At 30.0% G+C, this 16291-nt stretch overlaps 3 protein-coding genes across 5 annotated transcripts; 1 reads left to right on the top strand and 2 right to left on the bottom strand.

Moving 5' to 3' along the window:
* Nucleotides 1-1037: 1037 nt before the first annotated feature.
* LOC112712767 (uncharacterized) lies at nucleotides 1038-2997 on the bottom strand. Its single transcript, XM_025765688.3, has 2 exons — nucleotides 2544-2997; nucleotides 1038-1823 (listed from the first exon to the last, which is right to left on the bottom strand). Exons 1-2 carry the CDS (start codon nucleotides 2836-2838, stop codon nucleotides 1186-1188), a joined length of 933 nt encoding a protein of 310 aa, XP_025621473.1. The 5' UTR covers nucleotides 2839-2997; the 3' UTR covers nucleotides 1038-1185.
* Nucleotides 2998-7771: 4774 nt separating this feature from the next.
* LOC112709854 (transcription repressor OFP14-like) lies at nucleotides 7772-9041 on the top strand. Its single transcript, XM_025761840.3, has one exon. The coding sequence runs from the start codon at nucleotides 7840-7842 to the stop codon at nucleotides 8803-8805; it is 966 nt and encodes a 321-aa protein (XP_025617625.1). The 5' UTR covers nucleotides 7772-7839; the 3' UTR covers nucleotides 8806-9041.
* A 444-nt stretch (nucleotides 9042-9485) lies between these two features.
* Nucleotides 9486-15531, bottom strand: LOC112709852 (uncharacterized). Of its 3 annotated transcripts, none has more exons than XR_011865220.1 (10): nucleotides 15044-15428; nucleotides 14800-14908; nucleotides 12539-14260; nucleotides 11540-11661; nucleotides 11324-11440; nucleotides 11141-11233; nucleotides 10897-11043; nucleotides 10545-10642; nucleotides 10036-10246; nucleotides 9486-9860 (listed from the first exon to the last, which is right to left on the bottom strand). XR_011865220.1 is itself a non-coding variant. In XM_025761838.3 (9 exons), exons 3-9 carry the CDS (start codon nucleotides 11643-11645, stop codon nucleotides 9775-9777), a joined length of 858 nt encoding a protein of 285 aa, XP_025617623.1. In that variant the 5' UTR covers nucleotides 11646-11661; nucleotides 14800-14908; nucleotides 15044-15531; the 3' UTR covers nucleotides 9486-9774. The 3 variants fall into 3 exon arrangements, 1 of the variants encoding a protein (XP_025617623.1); XR_011865219.1 differs by having other exon boundaries at nucleotides 12539-14185; XM_025761838.3 differs by lacking the exon at nucleotides 12539-14260 and having other exon boundaries at nucleotides 15044-15531.
* Between the last annotated feature and the right edge of the window lie 760 nt (nucleotides 15532-16291).

The raw sequence follows: 16291 nt of genomic DNA, 5'->3' as shown, positions 1-16291 counted from the left end.
AATCAAATATATACGATGGTGTCTAGAAAGTTTGGATATTTAGAATGTGGAGAAAGACACTAAAAAAAAGACGTTTAGATATGTTATGATATTATTAGATATTTTTATTAAATTGGTTAATAATTTATTTTTTAATAATTAAAATAAAATTGATTTATTATAGTAATAATAATAAATTTAGTTGTTCATATTATAATTATTAGATATAATTTGATTTGATCGATTTACACAATTTGAATCGAATTATGTTTAAATTTTTTGATAAAAAAATAAATATATTCCTGATTTTTATTTTAAAAAAATAAAAAAATATGGTCCAATAAATTTTGTAAATTGGTCGGTTTGACTGAATATGATAACAATTGAGTTTATTGTTATTGTTATAAAAAAATTGGTTTTATTTTAATTTGTTAAAAAATTTAAAAATAATTGATTCATTAATACGCCCAATAATAATACGACACATAAGTGTTTTCACATGTATGGAATTTATAGAGATTTTACCCTCTAATAATATCACTATAAAAAAATAATTTATTATAATACTTTAAAAGTATGTCAAAAAATGAAAAATAAATATAAAAAAATCACGTTTTTAAATTATGGACACGCTTTTAAAAGAGTCATATTTACAACCGTATCAATCGAGTCATATTTACAACGGTATCAATTGTTTTATCACCATATTTTTATCGATTTATTAACATAATTTTTTGGCACATTTTTATCTGTTACAACATTGAATTCAAATTAAACCATAATCTTCCTTTAAATTAAATTTACAAAAGAAAAAACTTCTATAAACTTCACATTCTTGCTACTTAACAAGAACAAAAGTTAGCTTCCTCCTCAAGAGTAGTTTGCTTCAAATTCTTTTCTAAATGAAAAATAAACTCTTTATTTAGTTCCATCAAAATTGTTTTAGAAACTATATCATTTTCCATTCCACAATAAGAATTTAAACCAAACAAACACTCAAATGAAGAAGTCTCACTCAGAAAACAAAATTCGAAACAAACAAACCCTAATAGCAGAACAAAAATATTTGATAACAAAAAATTTAGTTAAAATCAATCAGAACTTATTTTATTTAGTATTCATTAATTACTACAGCAATTAATAAATACTAAATAAAACAAATTCTGACTGTTTTCTTGTCTTTTTAACATTACCGTAACAAAAACATTAAACCATTGAAACACCGCATACAACAATCACTAAGTAAATACTGCAATCTATGAAAATCCCTCTAATGGCTTGATATGCAACCAAACCTCTCTCCAAGAGTTTCACTGCATCTCCCCAGCTTTGTAGATCCACAGGGTCTTCGTTTACGCCATTGGTTTCTTCTAGAAGCTTCGCTTTTTCGCTATACAAGCGACTCAGCACGATTGTGACATTGGTTATCAAGAGTATGTAAAGTGGTCTCATGGCTTCCACCCTAGCCGAGATCATGTAACAGAACACAACTATCATTGCTATCATCAAAGAGCTGAGTGCTCTTTTTGTCTCAGAAGCTATGATGCATGCGTTGAGCTCTCTTGAGGAGAAGAATGGTGCCGGCTTAGGCGGTCCGGTTCTCATTGACCGCTTTGCTTCAAGGGCTGCTTTCATCTGAGCAGCCTTTGAAGCCAGCGGCAGTTTTATTTTGCCACTATTGCCTTCATAGCCATCAATATTCTTTGACATATTATCTTCTTCAGAATCTTGTTGCTCTAATTGTTTCTGAATATCATAATCTTTAAAATTTGAGTACCTAAATCCACCCTGATGTTTTAACCTTGACAAAGCTGTAGAGGAATCTTGTTCATTCTCAGAACCACCTAAAAAAATACAACAATATTCTCAAAAAAATTATGGATATATCTAAATTATATTATTAAATACAATTAAATATCATCTAAATAAATATCATATCAATATTAAACTCAATATAAATTATAAATTTGCATGACCTAAAAATATAACATGTATGTATTCGTTGTAAATATTATGAAATTTCTTTGCATTTTAACTTATTATTTTCCCTTTTTCATTCAAATATTAAAAATCAAATTATATGAAATATAACTGAAGCATGCATAAGATCATGCATTTCTAATCTGGTGTCATCACCTACACTATCAGATTCCTCTCACACTAACTAGTCACTATTTTCTAAGGGTCATTACATAATTGCAATTTTTATTTTATTTTTTATTGCTGCATGCATAAGATCATGCATTTCCAATCGGCCATAGCCAAGAACTATGGAGATGAATTTCAAAATTTTTACTATTGCAATGACGATTTTATTATTGTATCGGGTGATGATTATTCCAAGGGAATTTAGTTCTTCAAAAATTTTATTAATTGGATTGCAAATATAATCGTGATCATCATTTTATCCAATATATTAACAAGAAGATTGATTAATTGATATATAAATTTTGTAACCATAAATATAATTAGTTCCTTTCATTCATTTCGTTTTAACCTTAGCAGCTAAAAATTGAATCAAACTAATTGTTTTTGCGAATAAAAACATTAAATGTGAATATTACCCATGAACTCTTCTTCATATTCAGAAGCAAATGCAGGGGACAAAGATTGAGGACGCAAATGACGAGGAAGATCATCAGCATTATCCAAATGCTTATCGAAATTTCCTAATGATTGCGTTTGGTGATGGTAGGATTGTCTTGGGGAAGAGGTTCCAGAGGGAGGTTGCGGAGGAAGGGTATTGATCTTACCAGTGATCAATGCCATCCTGTCGCTACCTCTCTCTGCGATCCTCCTCCTCCTCTCTTCCTTTTCCCTTTCCTTTGCTGCCGCTGTTCCATTGTTGCTAGTAGCCATCTCTCTCCCCTCTCCCTCTCCCTCTCTCTTTTTTTTTCTCTTTGTTTTGTTTTCTTTGTTTGTGTTTGTGAAAAAGTCTTTCTGGTATTTCTGTTATGAGAATCTTTAGCATTGAAGTACGCATGTTTTCACCAATGCCATTTGATAAGACATTTTCTATTTTCCTCACACCAATGACTATCCACCTCTCAATTCTAATTAACATTTACTACATAGATAACTTATTAGTAGCTTGACCAAAATAATTCACATTATTATTATTATTATTATTATTATTATTATTATTATTATTATTATTATTATTATTATTATTATTTACAACATGTTTTAAGTTTGTATTTTTATTACAAATTAGTTTCTGTATAATGTTTATTAGGGTCATTCTTTTGTTTCATAATAAGATAAATATATATATAAGAATAGATTACCTTACATCTTTCTATTTAATTAGACTTAGTTCTATATCATTATCAATAAAAAATAGATCTTAAGATAATTTCTTTTATTTACAGATGTTTTTTGTTTAAACATAGGGCAAAATACCAAATAATAATAACAACTAACGGTAATGTTACATAATCAAATTATTTTGATAATAAGTTAAACACATTAATTATTTATTTGGTATTTTAAAGATTCAATTGCTGACACAAATGTTCTTAAAAAATATTATCGATAAAATAATTTCTTAATAATTTAAAAATACAAAAAAATTAATAAATATTATATTTTTTGTAAATAACAAAAAAATTATATTTATCAAATTATTTATTTATTTAATTTGAATTTTTGTAACAACATTAAAATAAATATTTAAAAAGTACACAAAAAAGTTTAAAACAAAATTTGATATCTATAGTTTTTATTTTCTAAAAAAATATAGTCATTCACATAAAAAAATAAAAAAAATTCACCTAATAGAAAATTATTAAATTTTAAGAATAAAAAATTTTATTTTTATAATAATAATTACAAAAATTTATATCAAAATTTTATCTTTAAAATTTATTTTATAATATATATTTAATTTTTGGTGTCTAATTTTTAATTTTTTAAATATTTATTTATCGTTAACAGTTTTTAAAAAAAATTATTAGTAATATAAATTTTTTAATACCATTTTAATTGCTTACTCTAAATTTAACTAATTCACTCCAATAGTTTATTAGCAGAACAATAAAAATCAATTGAAGATAAAAGAGATGTATAAAAAGAAGAAAAAATAATAATTAAACATGATTATAAAAATAACTTATCCACTTAACATTATTTTTCACTAACGAATATTGAAAAGTGTAACGCGCGCCACGTAAGATTAATAAATTAAACATAAGAAAACAAAAAAGAAGAGCAAACCACATTTAACTCATCATCCAACAAATATGATGCGAATGATGCCTCTTCTTAGTGAAATGAAATATTCATCCAAAAGGAAATTTTAGCATTTTTGGCAGTTCATATTTGCGGATGCTCAATTCGGTCCAATCCATTTAAATAGTGAAAAAAATAAGAGTAAAATTCATAATTTTTATTATGTAATAACTTATAATAAATAAATAATTATTAAAATTAATTAATTAATTTAGTAATTTAGAGTATTAATTTTTTATTTGTTATGTTATTAATATGTATAAAATTTAAAATGATTGAATTTTATGTTTATTTTGAAAAAATTTGATATTTTTGCAGGTAGGATAGGATAAAATAGAGTTTAAAATTTTAGGGTGTGGGTAGCATTAGGGTTGAGAAATTCTCAACCCACAGGTAGGATAAAATAGAGTAGAGTTTTAATAAAATTTTCAACCCGCGGGTAGGATTATGATCGGCAGGGACGGATCCAAGTATAGAGGTGTGGGGGCAAGCGCCCTCACTACAATTTGAAATTTTTTTGAGTAGTATATAATAATAATATTTATTTGCCCTCATTAAATTATTAAATTTGACCCCACAATAATTTTTTATTCAACTTTTGGTATTTAATTGTCAATTTAAAAATTTTATTTTAGATATTCGTTAGAATGATCAATTCTCAGATTTAGATGAAATTAGTGTTCTTTTTTAAAAATTAACTCAAAGAAATATTATTTATCTTCTTTTCAAATTAGCTTTAATTTTTGTGTAGCAACTGTATTAATTGGAAGAACTTTTTTAACTATGAATATCAATAAGAGTCGGCTTCTAATTGTGTTGGGAAGTGAATTTCTAAATAATTGTTTAGTAATATATATGGAAAGAGAGAAATTTTGACGGTAGTGTTAAGAGAAAAATTACTTAATTTTTAAAAAATATAAAACCTAAAACAATAGAATTTTAAATTATATATTATTATTTAAATTACTATTTTAGTGTTTTAATTTGTATATTAGATATTTTGAAGGCTAATCACATTTTACAATAATAAAATATAATCATAACAATAATTATGCTATATATACATAAAAAATAATTATCTATTAAAATATAAGTACACAATAAAAATAAGTTAAACAATATATATATTTATACACAAATATATAGTGATTAATATATAATTTAATATTTAATTTTTGTATACACATATTATTTTTATTGTAAAAATTATTACTATGTTATATAAATTTTGTCCCTACTACTAAAATTTGTTGGATTCATCAGGGTCCAAAACCTATCTTAGTCTAGTTATTGTCAGCTCTAATTCTATTAGGTAAATATATATCATTAGGGAAAAAAACTCTAATATAGAAAATTGTTAAAATGAAAAAAATAAAGCATTATTCACCATAATTATAACTTTTATTATGTGTGATTTTTATTATCTCAATTAAAAATAATTAGACTTTTTTTTATTTTACCAACAGTCCAACATCCTCGCTGAGATTAGAGGCCAGAGGTTAGCAGCATTTATTACGAATCAAGTTCAACTTGGTTTAAAATATCTTAATTGAACCAATGGTGAGCAATAGGGTGTATTTATGCACAATAACATATGTAATACATTATCATTTATTTCTAATTTGGCAAATTTTAAAATATGATCAAATATATTCTATACGTGGCACATTCTTTTCTCTGTATATAATATATACTTTTAAAATTCTATTCATTTATAGGAGTTAATGATCTCATTACTTTATCTGTATGATATCTCTGTATATCGCAAGTAGTTAGATTTTATATGTGTAAGACGAAAAAAAATCAATTGATATATATTATAATTAAATAATATATATATCCAAATTTAAAATACACACGTTGCTAAACTAAAAATAATAACAACAATAAGGCGCACCGAATGCCAATTTGATTAACGAATACACCACATTTATCGTATTATTTGTTTTTTTAGACTACTTTAATAAAAATATTAAAAATATTTTTTTTAAGATGTTTATATTATTATGTTATTATTAAATATTTTTATTAAATTGATTAATAATTTATTTTTTTATAAATCAGAACAAAATCGATTTATTATAACAACAATAATAAACTCATTTGTTTGCATTATAATTATTTGACCCGGTTTGATTCGATCGAATTACAACATCTAAATCAAATATCTTTAAATTTTTTTGATAAAAAAATAAATATATCTCTGACTTTTTATTTTGCAGACATTTAAATTCCTAAAAATTTAAAAATACAATTAGATCCCTAAAAAAATGGGGTTTATTATCATTATTATAAAAAAAATGGTTTTATTTTAATTTGTTAAGAAATTTAAAAATAACCGGTTCATTAATACGTCCAATAATAATATGACATATAAACGTTTTTACAAAAAGATATTTTACGCATCTTTATAAAAACATCTCCTTTTTTTTTACTAAAACTAAAGAGACTTAAATCCACAATTTTTTAGGTGAATATAGAAAAATTATGTCATTTTAGATATAATTCATTGGTATCGTATTATTTGCTTTACTTAGTGCATTAGGAATCAATTGAATATTATATCATTAGAAAAACATTTAATTAGAAAAGGGGAAAAATATAACAAAAACTTAAAAATATTTCTGTATAAAAATAAAATAATAACTACGTTTTTTGACACACAAAAAATAGTCATAAAATTAGTTATTTATATAAAATATTAAATATATATTAAAAATAAATTAAACAATACATATATTTATTTATACATAAATATACAATAATTAATTTAGTAGCTGTTTTTTTTTTGTACTTTTATAAAATAATTGAACATTAGAATCAACACACTTATTTTTTCCCCTAAACCTTAAATATTAACGTGTCTAATAAATAACCTTTATTTTACTAAATATATTACTAAATAACTTGCATTAATAAATTCGTGATACGGTTGTATGTTATTGTTAGCTCTGAATTAAGTCAATTAACCGTTAATACTTACGCGGAAGTTTATGTTTTTCCAATTCAATGTTCTCCCGGAGTTTCAAAGCATAATTGTTAGTGCACTTAAATTGGCATCTAAATAGAGACATTCTTTAATTTCATATTTTCATGAAATAAATTTTTGTGCCCCACGAAATAATATCATCATCTATTTATTTAAAAGAATTTCATAAAATAGGAAAGAGAAAAGAAGAGATAAGAAAAAGAAAAATATTGATTTCCACATCAAGAAAATTGCATTTTACCAAAAAAAAGAAAAGAAAAAAAAGAAAGATAAAAATAAAATCTCGGTAATGTTGGGAAATAATATCAACACCTTTGACTGTTTTTCTAAGCATAAAGATTTGTTTTCTGAAAAGCAGAAACAATCTCCCAAGTATTCTCCAAATTTGTCAAAAAATGATACTAAAATATTAAAGATCTTGCTAAGCAAGAATACCCATCTTTTTATAGAATCAAATATTTTTTTTTTTAAAAGAGATTCGGTAAAAAGTTTGAATTCTCAACCATGCTTTTCACCAAATTCCTAATTCCGTCAAATTAAATTAAATTGCTATAATAATTATGCACCATAGAAACGTCAATTTTATTTCTTTTATAAACCACTACACTCTCCAAAACCTTCACTAAAATCATAACCAAATCATGCCCAAGAAGATTAAAAAATCTCTTAAACATTACATATCCAAGATCAAAAACACTTCTCACCCACAAATTCATTTAGTACCCTCTAAGAAATGGGTTCTCTCAAGTTGCAAGCATCCAAGGACACCTTCTTTTGCCTTGGAAAACAAGAAAAAAGACACCAACAAAGATGAAGAAGCGACCCTAGCCGATGTGGATCGCTTCCTCTTCGAGAATTTCAAGTCGCTTTATCTAAAAGACGACGATGAAGAAGCTACCACTGCCACTATCACTGCCACCACAACCGCCACAAAAAATAAGGAGTGTAATAAATCTAAAAAGGTAGCGGAAGAAAAAAGCTATGATGATGAACACAAAGGTATAAAAGTAGGATCTTCTCCTATTTTTTATGATGACATAATTCATCTACGTGGATCTAATAGATTCTTTATGCCACGTGCACTCTCAGAGTCATATTCGTTTAGGAATACGACTCTGAGAGAGTCATATTCGTTTAGGAATACGACTCTGAGAGGTGACGACGATGAAATTATATCAAATTCAACTTCAGTATCAACACATAATAATTCATCACCATCTTCACAATTATATCATAGTGCAAAAACTTATGTCCAAGGTCATAATCATCACGATCGTGATTATAGTGAACGTGATCATAGGCTTGTGGATAACTGTGTGGCCGTGTTGGCATCTTCGGAGAGCCCTTATGAGGATTTCAAGAATTCCATGCAAGGAATGGTGGATGCAAGGGTAAGGAACAACCAAAGGGTGGATTGGGATTTCATGGAAGAGCTCTTGTTTTGTCATATAAATTTGAATGACAAGAAGTTGCACAAGTTCATACTAAGTGCTTTTGTGGAGTTGGTCACTGCCTTGCGCCAGCAGCCGGAGAATAATCCTCCGGCAACGGCTGGGAAGCCACGGAGCGTTCGAACGGTGAGAAGTGGAAATTTGGATGGGAGGTAGGGAAGAAGACCAAAGAGGTCATGGTGGAATTTGGGTCTTATTAAGGTAAAATTGTCATGGTAAAAAAAATGACAAAATTCATACCAAAAAAAAAAATGACAAAACAGCAAAAGGTACAAGATTACATGAGAAGATTGAATTCAAAGAAAAAAGTGTTGGGTATTTTTCATTTCTTAAGTTTTTATGTAATTTATCGTAATCATATGCAAATAAGATGGTTTAAATTTTTATGGCAATCACTTAATTAAAGAGATTCAGCTAGCATTGCAAATTTGTTTGATGTCTAAAAAATGGTATTAAATTACTAAAAAAAAGTTAAAAATTAATATTTAATTTATAAAAAATAAAAATAAATTATTTTTAAAAAATCAAATTTTATTACAAAAAATAAATTAATCAAAATTTAAATACTAACAGAATTGACCAATTCATATTTAGGTGTATTGCCATTTATATGACAGTGGGAATTTGTATTTGTCATTTCAATTAGTAAACGCGAATGGACATATTTCAATATCAACAATGATAATTCATCATTCAGAATTTTTTTAGGGAGACTAGCATCTATATCTCCTTTGTCTCTCTTTTGAGATCACCAGATAAATTAACTATTAACCAAGTTTTAGTGGTTTGACTGAAATATTTCTTCAATTTCGCTAATATTGTGTTGATCTCAGAGATTAAACCACAAAATACCTAAATAATAATAATAATTTAACAAAGCTACTATGTCAAGGGAAATAGGACCTAAGAAGTTTCGCCAACGTTGTAAAACAACTACTCAAAATTACATTAAGAATTCACCTATAGTAATAATAAATAAATTGACAGCAGCTACAAAATTGGGACTTTTAAACCGTTCTATTTAAGATTTTCCATCTCTATGATCCATTCCAACCCTAGGGTATTTTCCCATGATCCCAAAGGGTGAAAGAAAAAAGAATTGGATCCCTGTGCTCTAGAAAACTGTTAATAAGGTCTAAATTTTCTGGCAGCTCTTAATTGCTGCAGTCTCTTTTTGTCGTCTTCAAATTTGCTCTGCAGCATCATGATCTCTGCAAGAAAAGCAAAAATGATTTATCTCAATAAAAATAAGGTGCAAATTCAACAAATCCTGTACAAAGTTATGACTTAGAAATTCAAAATAAAAGTAAGGAAGCTTCTGCATACACCAATTGATTAGACTATTTGTTTTTGAAATTGAAATGATAAATTCAATGCAGCTCATACCATTCCTCTGGGCTTCTTTCTTTTGAAACCGGTAGAAATCTCCCTTCACTTCTTTATTCTTCTTTTTTGCCATTTTGTTCTCCACTGCAGCTTGTGCAACAGATCCCACAGCTACCCCGCTTTCGGCGTCGGTAGTTTTCTTCCTACCCTTATGATGTACAACAACAGTCCAACCCCCTTCTGCTGCACGTTCTTCTCTCTCTATCCTTTCCTGTATTGTGCATAACATTGGAAACCAAAGATATGGAGTAAATTAATGTTAAGATCTTACATTTGGCAATGGATTGTTAAATATCAAAATATCATTGGAAGAGAATAACTTCATATGATTTAACAATATATAAAACGGCTTAGGATTCAGCCAGATTATGGAGAACAGATATACATTTCAAATGTGTAGTTTTGAACAGAAGGGATTAACAATAGGAAAATGTTAAAGTCTACCACTGCTCCAATTGTTATTTTTCAAAGCTGGGAAATAAATGCAAGAGGGTTATTAAACATTTTACCTGCTCCAGTTTTTCCTCATGAGCAGTTATGAATTCATCAATTTGCTCCTGCAATATATTCAGCCCTGGTCTACTTTGATGGTATTCCGTGATCCACTCTGCAGTTTTAAGTAACCACGTCAGAAATAATAGGCACAGCAGACATCAATGCAGAAAAATAAAAATGATGAATTTGAATCCAACTTGCTTCAGGATCAGTAAAGTTGGGTAGATAAATATTAATCATGTTACGACTATAAATGCTTACGATATAAGTCCATTATCCATGCATGAATCATGCAAATATAAGATCAATGGGCACAATTTTTCTAAAGAAATGCAAACTAATCCCAATCCATTTGAAAATTCATACTTCTCATTCCTTTTGAGAAGTCCTCATCCCCAGAAGAAATAACATAAATTTGATCCTGATCAGGGTCCCCTCCTTTTTTTGGAGGATTTTCCACCTCATTTACAAAACTAGCTTCCTTTTTCCTCTTCTTTTTAGATTTCTTTTTACCTACAAGAGAAAGACAAATTCCATGAGTAACGAAAAATAAATGGAAGTTCAGAAGGGACATTTTATTTCCAATAAATAAAACCAAATTGTTAATTACGGGATTTGATGGCTGCTCCAGTATCAGCATCTCCATGCTCCTCAGTATCTTTGATTTCTTGAGCTTCAGAAGGATGGTCATGAACAATCCCATCTAATAGAAGTGGAAACAAATTTAATATCAACATATGGCACTTTGATGAACCATTAAAATGAAATTCAATGCTTATTGACACTAGCTCACCACTATTCTCCTCTAAATCAACTTCACCCTTGCGACGATTTTTATCTTTATTCTTCCTCTTTCTATTGATAGAAGATTTCTCCTTTTTCTCCTTTCCAACTTGCATTCCATTATCCACTGAAACAGTACAGTAAGCCAGTTGTTTCATTAATAAATAAATGCTACATGATAACATTTCAAAAAGGGGAAGAAAAAACATCTATCAAAATATTATACCTTCAGCATTCAATGTACTATCTGTCTCAACGTCAACAATTTTTTCCAGCTTCCTTTTCCTCTTCTTTTCCATGGCGCACTTTTCAGTTTTGCTTTTTAATTTCATCGTGACAAATTTGAAACTGAAAACAACAACAAAAGGCCAGGATTTATTTACTTCCTTGCAATGGCCAGAAAACAACCCAAAACATAATGAAAACATTAAATCAATTGACAATACCACTTCAGGAAAGGATAATTGCAGACCTCTAATCACAAAAATAACAAACCGGATAGCTATTAATGTTAATTAAGAATTGGCTCGTGAAAAGAAGCTATAACTCATTTTTGCAGTATTAGAGGTACTTATGCAAGAGGGGACAAAACATCCTTGGAAATGATCAAAATCATCGCAATTTTATTTAACATGGAACTTTGCATCTCATTTGTGGCCTTGAGCAAACACTTGCACAATCTTAGAACAAGCATTGTAAATCCTTAATAATTCTGTCAACTGAGTACATCAATAGAAACAGAAAATCATAGTAAAGCATTGCATGATGGACTCAACTTACTGATATTGTTTATTGTCTTCGATAAACAATAACAACTGACAAACTAATCTTACAATAGTCAACCACAAGCCTTTATCACTAGACTAGAGCTTACCATAAGCCGCCTCCCCCCCCCCCCCCCCCTTCAAAACTGACAGCCAACAAACAAAAATACCATATGTCATCACTCAAGTTTGAGAAGTATTTTTTGACAAAAAGGTTCAGGGAAGACCTCAGGTAACAATTAACTTCTAATTTCATACTGAACACTGCAGTTCTTTCAGTTGTTCTATCAGACATTTATAAGAAGTTCAATCAAAACTGTAAAATTTTACTGCAGCATCACTACCATAAGAATCCATGGTTGGTTAGCCTTATATGAACATCTGATGCTTAAATAAATAAGTAATCAAATGTATTGAGCATCACAAAAGTAAGATATATTCCTTCTTGTGCAACTTTGCACCTGCATGTGTGGATTAATAAACACTGTCAGCTCCAACCCAACTGCGAGCAGTGTTTTTTGATATTCCCCTCTCTTTCATTATTTCCCTAAGCTCACTAACACTATCCCATTTCCCAGCATCAGCCAAAGTATTGGATAGTGCAACATATGCCCCCGGCCTTCCATCAGAATTTAGCTTAAAAAGCTCATCTGCAGCTAATTTTGCCATCTCTACGTTACCATGGAGTCTGCATGAACTAAGTAGAGCAGCCCACACATCGGAATTGGGCTTCTCAGGCATCCTCATGACAAATTCCCATGCCTGATTCAGCCTCCCTGCACGTCCTAACATATCAACCATGCAAGCATAGTGCTCCATCCCTGGTTTTACCATGTACTCATTGTTCATTCTCTCAAAGATCTCCCAACCCTTTTCTACAAGCCCAGCATGTGCACAAGCTGAGAGAGCACTGAGGAATGTTACAAAATTGGGTACAATAAAGTCATCCTTCTGCATCGTTTTGAACAGCTCAAGTGCTTCATCAGGAAACCCATTCTTACCATATCCATCAATCATGGATGTCCATGTAAATACATTCCTCTCAAGCATGTGGTCAAAAACTCTTCGGGCATCTACAATTCTTCCACATTTGCAATACATGTCTATAAGAGCACTTCCTAATTTAATGTTCATAAAAAATGGAGTCTTCATCAGCTGACTTTGTACTTGTTGACCAATTTCAAATGATGCAAGCATTGAGCAAGCACCAATTATGCTAGCAAATGTAGACATATTTGGCCTGAAGTTCATTCTCTGCATGTCAATGTAAACATCAAGAGATTTCATGGCAAATTCAGCTGTTCGACTGTAGCCTTCAATCATTGCATTAAACACCACTACATCCTTGTTCAATGTCCTGTGAAATATACATTCTGCATCCTTGGTGGAGCCTTGATCCATGTAACCAGAGATGAGGGACGTAGAACATATCACATTCTTCTCAGACATCACATCGAACACAGTCCTAGCAAAAGCAACTCTCCCATTCTTAACATAAGAATCAATTAGTGATGTATAAAGAACTTCATCTTTCTCAGCATCAGATTTGATTATATGGGCATGTACCATTCTGCCTAGATCACTAATCATAGCAACACCACAACCCAAAGTAGATGCCTTTAACACCATTGAAAAAGTAAACCCATCAAGCCTTTCACCAGACACTAAAAGCCTATGCACCAAGCCAAGTGACTCTTCTACTTGCCCTTGTTTGAGATAGCCACTGATCATATAGTTATATGCAGTTAAAGTTTTGTCATGTAAACCATCAAACATCTGGCGTGCATACCTTAAACAATTGCATTTAAGATACAATATCAGTAACTTTATGGAGATGTTAGTGTTTGGAACAAAGCCAGATTTCAGAATCTGGGAATGGATCTTTTGGCCATGGTAAGGGTTATCAGAATTGATATAATTCTGCAGTGCATTGGATAGAAAGGTAGGTTGAGAAAAAAAGTAATTGTATTGCGAAAAGAGACGATAAGCTGGGGTCAAGGAACAAGTAGTGTGACATAATGGTATCAAAGGCCTAAATATTGGATTATTCATCATTCCCAATGGAAATGCCAGTGCCACGTTATGAAACCCAGGGCTGCAGGACAAACCTGCAGAGAGACGGTCCAATATGACTTCGGTAAATGTTACCTAAATCAAGCTCTCTTACTGAGCAGAAGGTATATCTGATTTATCAGACAAAATAAAACAACAAAACACAATCAAACCTTTTAAGACAAATTCAAATGGCATAACCAACACTGCACTCATCTGTTAAGAGCTGAGCACAATTTTTCTTTCAACTAAACCAAGTATAGATTTCTGATGTGTTTGGATTGGTTTTAAACTAAAAAAGTCAATCACTAATTGTTTTTTTTTCTGCAGTTCAGTCAAAATTATGAAAAGTTCATGTGAGAAGTAAGATTTCACCTAAAAATATAGAAATATATCAAACTCAACATTAAACTAGTCTAAATAGTCGACATTACATCTCAACATACAATAAAAATAAAATACAGTATTTAGCAACAACAAAAACTAGAACACAAATAGAACAATTTAACAATCAAACTGAAACCCAAATAAAACTTCCAGAACAACACAACAGTTCCAAAACAAAAGAAGAGAGAGAAATAGCATACTAACTGAGCATACTAATAGTAAATGAGAAAGAGAAGCAGATTCGAACCAACAAACGACAGAAAGAAAGAAAAGGAATAACAACCTGTGAACGCGGTGGCCGGAGGGAGTAAATCGCAGTTCCCGAACCCGCGGGTTTGAGCTGCTAAGGGTTTGTGTGTGCACGAACCCAATCTAAGTCTGAGGATAACTAACTGCATTTTTTAAAGACTTCTATTAATGTAACTAATATATCTATATCAACATCTAATATAAAATAAAAGAAATGTAAACGAATGTAAAGCACGCAGCTATAAAAATATATACAAACCAAAGCATCAGTTGCTTACAAGCTAAATAAAGAACGAAGAGGACGTCGCCGGCGGAGAACAAGACCACGTCACCGCGTCCGCCGCAGAGCTGAGACAGAGAGAGAGAGAGCGCCTTCGCAGCTGTGAGGGAGAGAGAGCCAGGGAAGCCGGTGGGAGGGAGAGAGCCGAGTCGTCGTCGCCGCCGGTGCTCTCTTTGCTCTGGGCTGAGCTACGAGAGAGAGAGAGCTATGAGAGAGGAAGGGATGATATCTGATTCCGGTGCGTTCGAGACGTGAGGGAGAGAGAGCTAGAGACGCCAGTGGCCGGTGCTGCCTGTGCTGCGAATGAATGTCGCCGGCGCCGCTGGAGTGAGGGTGAGTCTGAGTCAGAACTTCTGAGGGCAGAGGCCGTCTGTTTGAAGTTTGAGCCCTAATCCTCTTAATTTCATATTTATATTAGCATATATTTTTTTTTTACTTCTATAAAACCTACAACTAAAATTACAAATTGAATACTAAATTACTATAATAGTCTAAAACATTATTGCTAATTTTTATGGGTGGATATTATTATTCTTCATTTATAATTTTTTTTGTTGTATATCATTTTCAAATTATTTTTATAATAAAAAGTTTTTTCTTCGATTTTTTCTATATGAAAGTAAAATATACTCCCGAGCTAGTTTAAAAAATTTTATATTAAGCAATTTTGTATTCTTATTATTTTTAATTATATATTCGAAAATTATTCTCGTCGTATAAATTGATGTTTTGATTAATTTTAATCAAATTTTTAATATATATGTTAGATAACAAAATTTTTTTAAAGTTTCTGAAACATACTTAGTGGTGATGTGTTTTGAGCAATTAAGAATTTCTTTCTTGGGGACAGAATTTTGAAGAGTTTTAATCACATTCAGATATGTCTTATCCCCAATATTTTTTATGCTAAAAATATGACTCAGATAAGACTAATAAACATATCTTCAGTCTTTTACAAGATTATCTCCAAAGTATTTGTACATAGACTTCATGGTATGATGAATAGACTAATTAGCTCTACACAATGCGCTTTTATTAAAGGCAGATTAATCTCTGATAATATCCTAATTGCTCACAAGTATATGCATTACTTGAAGAACAAAAAAAGGGGACTCGAAAATGAAATGACGCTAAAATTAGATATGAGTAAGGCATATAATAAGGTGGAATGACACTTTCTTTAGTTTATATTGGAGAAGTTTGGTTTTAACTCCCGATTGATCATGTGGATTCGAGAATTAGTGAC

The sequence above is a fragment of the Arachis hypogaea genome, chromosome 9, assembly GCF_003086295.3.
Source record: "Arachis hypogaea cultivar Tifrunner chromosome 9, arahy.Tifrunner.gnm2.J5K5, whole genome shotgun sequence".
NCBI lineage: Eukaryota > Viridiplantae > Streptophyta > Magnoliopsida > Fabales > Fabaceae > Arachis > Arachis hypogaea.
The sequence above is the reverse complement of the archived record's forward strand: the minus strand, read 5'-3'. Positions and strand labels throughout refer to the sequence as shown.

Excerpts from the sequence above, each read along its gene's own strand:
- LOC112712767 (XM_025765688.3), bottom strand. The coding sequence starts at position 2,838 with ATGGCTACTAGCAACAATGGAACAGCGGCAGCAAAGGAAAGGGAAAAG. Across the intron at positions 1,824-2,543 it reads ATATGAAGAAGAGTTCATGG|GTGGTTCTGAGAATGAACAA; the intron begins GTAATATTCACA and ends GTATTTTTTTAG.
- LOC112709854 (XM_025761840.3), top strand. The coding sequence starts at position 7,840 with ATGCCCAAGAAGATTAAAAAATCTCTTAAACATTACATATCCAAGATC.
- LOC112709852 (XM_025761838.3), bottom strand. The coding sequence starts at position 11,645 with ATGAAATTAAAAAGCAAAACTGAAAAGTGCGCCATGGAAAAGAAGAGG. Across the intron at positions 11,044-11,140 it reads TGGAGCAGCCATCAAATCCC|GTAAAAAGAAATCTAAAAAG; the intron begins GTAATTAACAAT and ends TTTCTCTTGTAG. Across the intron at positions 9,861-10,035 it reads GAAAGAAGCCCAGAGGAATG|AGATCATGATGCTGCAGAGC; the intron begins GTATGAGCTGCA and ends CTTTTCTTGCAG.